The sequence below is a fragment of the Octopus bimaculoides genome, chromosome 3 (assembly GCF_001194135.2).
Source record: "Octopus bimaculoides isolate UCB-OBI-ISO-001 chromosome 3, ASM119413v2, whole genome shotgun sequence".
NCBI lineage: Eukaryota > Metazoa > Mollusca > Cephalopoda > Octopoda > Octopodidae > Octopus > Octopus bimaculoides.
Window position 1 is genome coordinate 116135484 of NC_068983.1, and position 2292 is coordinate 116137775.

Sequence of the window (2292 nt, forward strand, 5' to 3'; positions counted from 1 at the left end):
TCAATAATCAAAGCAAAGAGAAAATGGTAAAGACTGGACTAAAATGGCTGGAGACAGAAGCAAAATAAATAGAGAAATAAAGAAAGAAATTAAAACAGGAGGTACATCAAAGATGAAAGAAGTGTATGACACACAATGAAAGCAGAGAACATGAGCAAACAATAACCATCTGTTCACCAAAGTGAGGACTGACAACATAGAAACTAACAACAAATGAGAAAAACCCTACCTGCATTACCGCAGAGTTAAGTTTGGAGGGAAGGAGGATAGTTCAATGCAAATAATACAATGATAAGAAGGAGAGGTTGGATGGTTTTAAGTGTTACAACATTGAAATTTAAATAAATTATCTTTCTTCTTTTTTTTTTTTTTTTTTGTTGATGTATTTTTTTTCAGTGAGTTGGGCAAGTATTTTGCATCTTACAAAACCTTTCTTTCAGTCATCGCGCTGAATGATACTTCAGAAACCTTCTCTCAGAGCTACTGACACTTTCTGGAAAGAAAATATTCAAAAATACACCAAAAACACAAGAAAATATGACTTCAACAACAATTATTAAACTCCTTATTTTGCATTGTTAAACAAGATGTATTCAAAGTGTAAAAATATAATATCGTTAACACTAAGAAAGACAACTATGGAAAACATTTAAAAACGAAGCCCATAAAGATACAATTTGGTGACACTATATAGAAGTATTAATAACAATGATTAAACAATTACTTTGAGAATTAAGTTCAGACTTCAATATATTCTAATTCCATACCATGGATACTAATACTGAGCTGAGAGTTATTAACTTATTAGTATCTGTGTATCAGTTTGAAAATAAAATCAGCTTTTTTTATTATTTGTTTTGGAGCAATCATTTGTTTAATATTCCTGTTTTTGTAGTAAATATCCTGTATCCTTACTATCTTAAAATACAATAGCTATCACTAGCATACAAGTATGACTTGCAGTATGAAACATGCTTTTGTTAATTGTTTAATGTGCCTTAGTGTTTATGAACAAAGAAATCCTCCGGCGCTTGAAGCACCAAAATATCCAGGATGTAACAGCTGGAAGGAGAGAGAGATGAGACTCATTTTAGCTGAGTCGACTGGAAGAATATCAAGTGTTCCATCAAACCTTGCCCAAGAATCCAATGCACTGCCCAGTGCAAGAAATGAAACGGTGGCCTCGTGGTCATGAGCTCGATACACTAACAACTAAGTCACATGCCTTACAACTCATATTATGGTAATACTTGTTAGAGGTTGTTGCAAAGACTGCATAATAATGTAGTTATTTTTAAGTTATATGCCATTATTCAACACTACTAAACCCAAAGTCCAACCATAAATCATTGTAAGAGATTGTTTTAATGCAAAAATGTCATTCACATCATTATTTTATCATCACAGATGATAAACAACGACAGGTTGTCCAGTATATTCTGTAACACTGACATACTGTCATCACTGTTATGCAAATGTTATCCAAGAACAAGCAATTTGTGAAATGAATATTTAGCTAATCTTACATTTGTCATTTGCATTTCAAACAAAATGACAATAATTTAATCTATAAAATATTTCTGGATCATATCCTACAAAAAACCTTTTTTCTTAATAATGACCATCTATGAAAAGATAGCCAAATATCAACATGAGAAATCATGATATTTACAAATATATTTTCAATACACACACACATACACTATATATATATATGTAAGGAAACTCATAAACAATACACTATTGATTGATTAATTTATTCATCTCTAAAATAATATAACCAACTCAATAATCAACTTTATGAAAAGATTAGTACCATCAAACATATCAGAACATAGCAGAAGAAATGATGCTTTCATAAGCTACAAGATTATTATTCACTGAAATTAGAAACGCATTTTGAAGTCTGACTGAAACAGATCCCAGTATTACAAAAAGACAAATATTCCAAGTAATCAGTTAAAATAGTAGGAATAGTGAAATATACTTCACCAGATAAATAAAGAGTGATGCACAGAATTTTGTACACAAACAAGTGAAGCAAGTGAGAAGAGATGACGTGAGAAAGAGTGAAGTAGCTACAGAGTCAGGGAGTAGAAACTGGAAATTAAGGAGAAGTGTGCATTTTTGTTGCAGGTTGGTGGGATGGGTTGATAGTCTGGGTCTTATGAGATATAGTATCCATAAACAACTGAGGATATCACATGCACAATAATTATATATAAATATATATATAAATACACACACACACACATATATATATATATATATATATATATATATATATATATA

At 30.8% G+C, this 2292-nt stretch overlaps 1 protein-coding gene across 4 annotated transcripts in view; it reads right to left on the minus strand.

Moving 5' to 3' along the window:
- Nucleotides 1–2292, minus strand: part of LOC106870185 (glycosylphosphatidylinositol anchor attachment 1 protein) — an 83326-nt gene that overhangs the window by 19413 nt on the left and 61621 nt on the right. Inside the window, exon 2 of one of the 4 annotated variants that reach the window (XM_052966476.1) lies at nt 430–493. The exons of 2 other annotated variants lie outside the window; for them this stretch is intronic. In XM_052966476.1, the coding sequence (XP_052822436.1) occupies nt 430–444 (15 nt within the window). In that variant the 5' untranslated portion in view covers nt 445–493. Of the gene's footprint in view, nt 1–229; nt 391–429; nt 494–2292 lie in introns of those variants that run through there. One more of the 4 variants, XM_052966477.1, reaches the window with a different exon arrangement.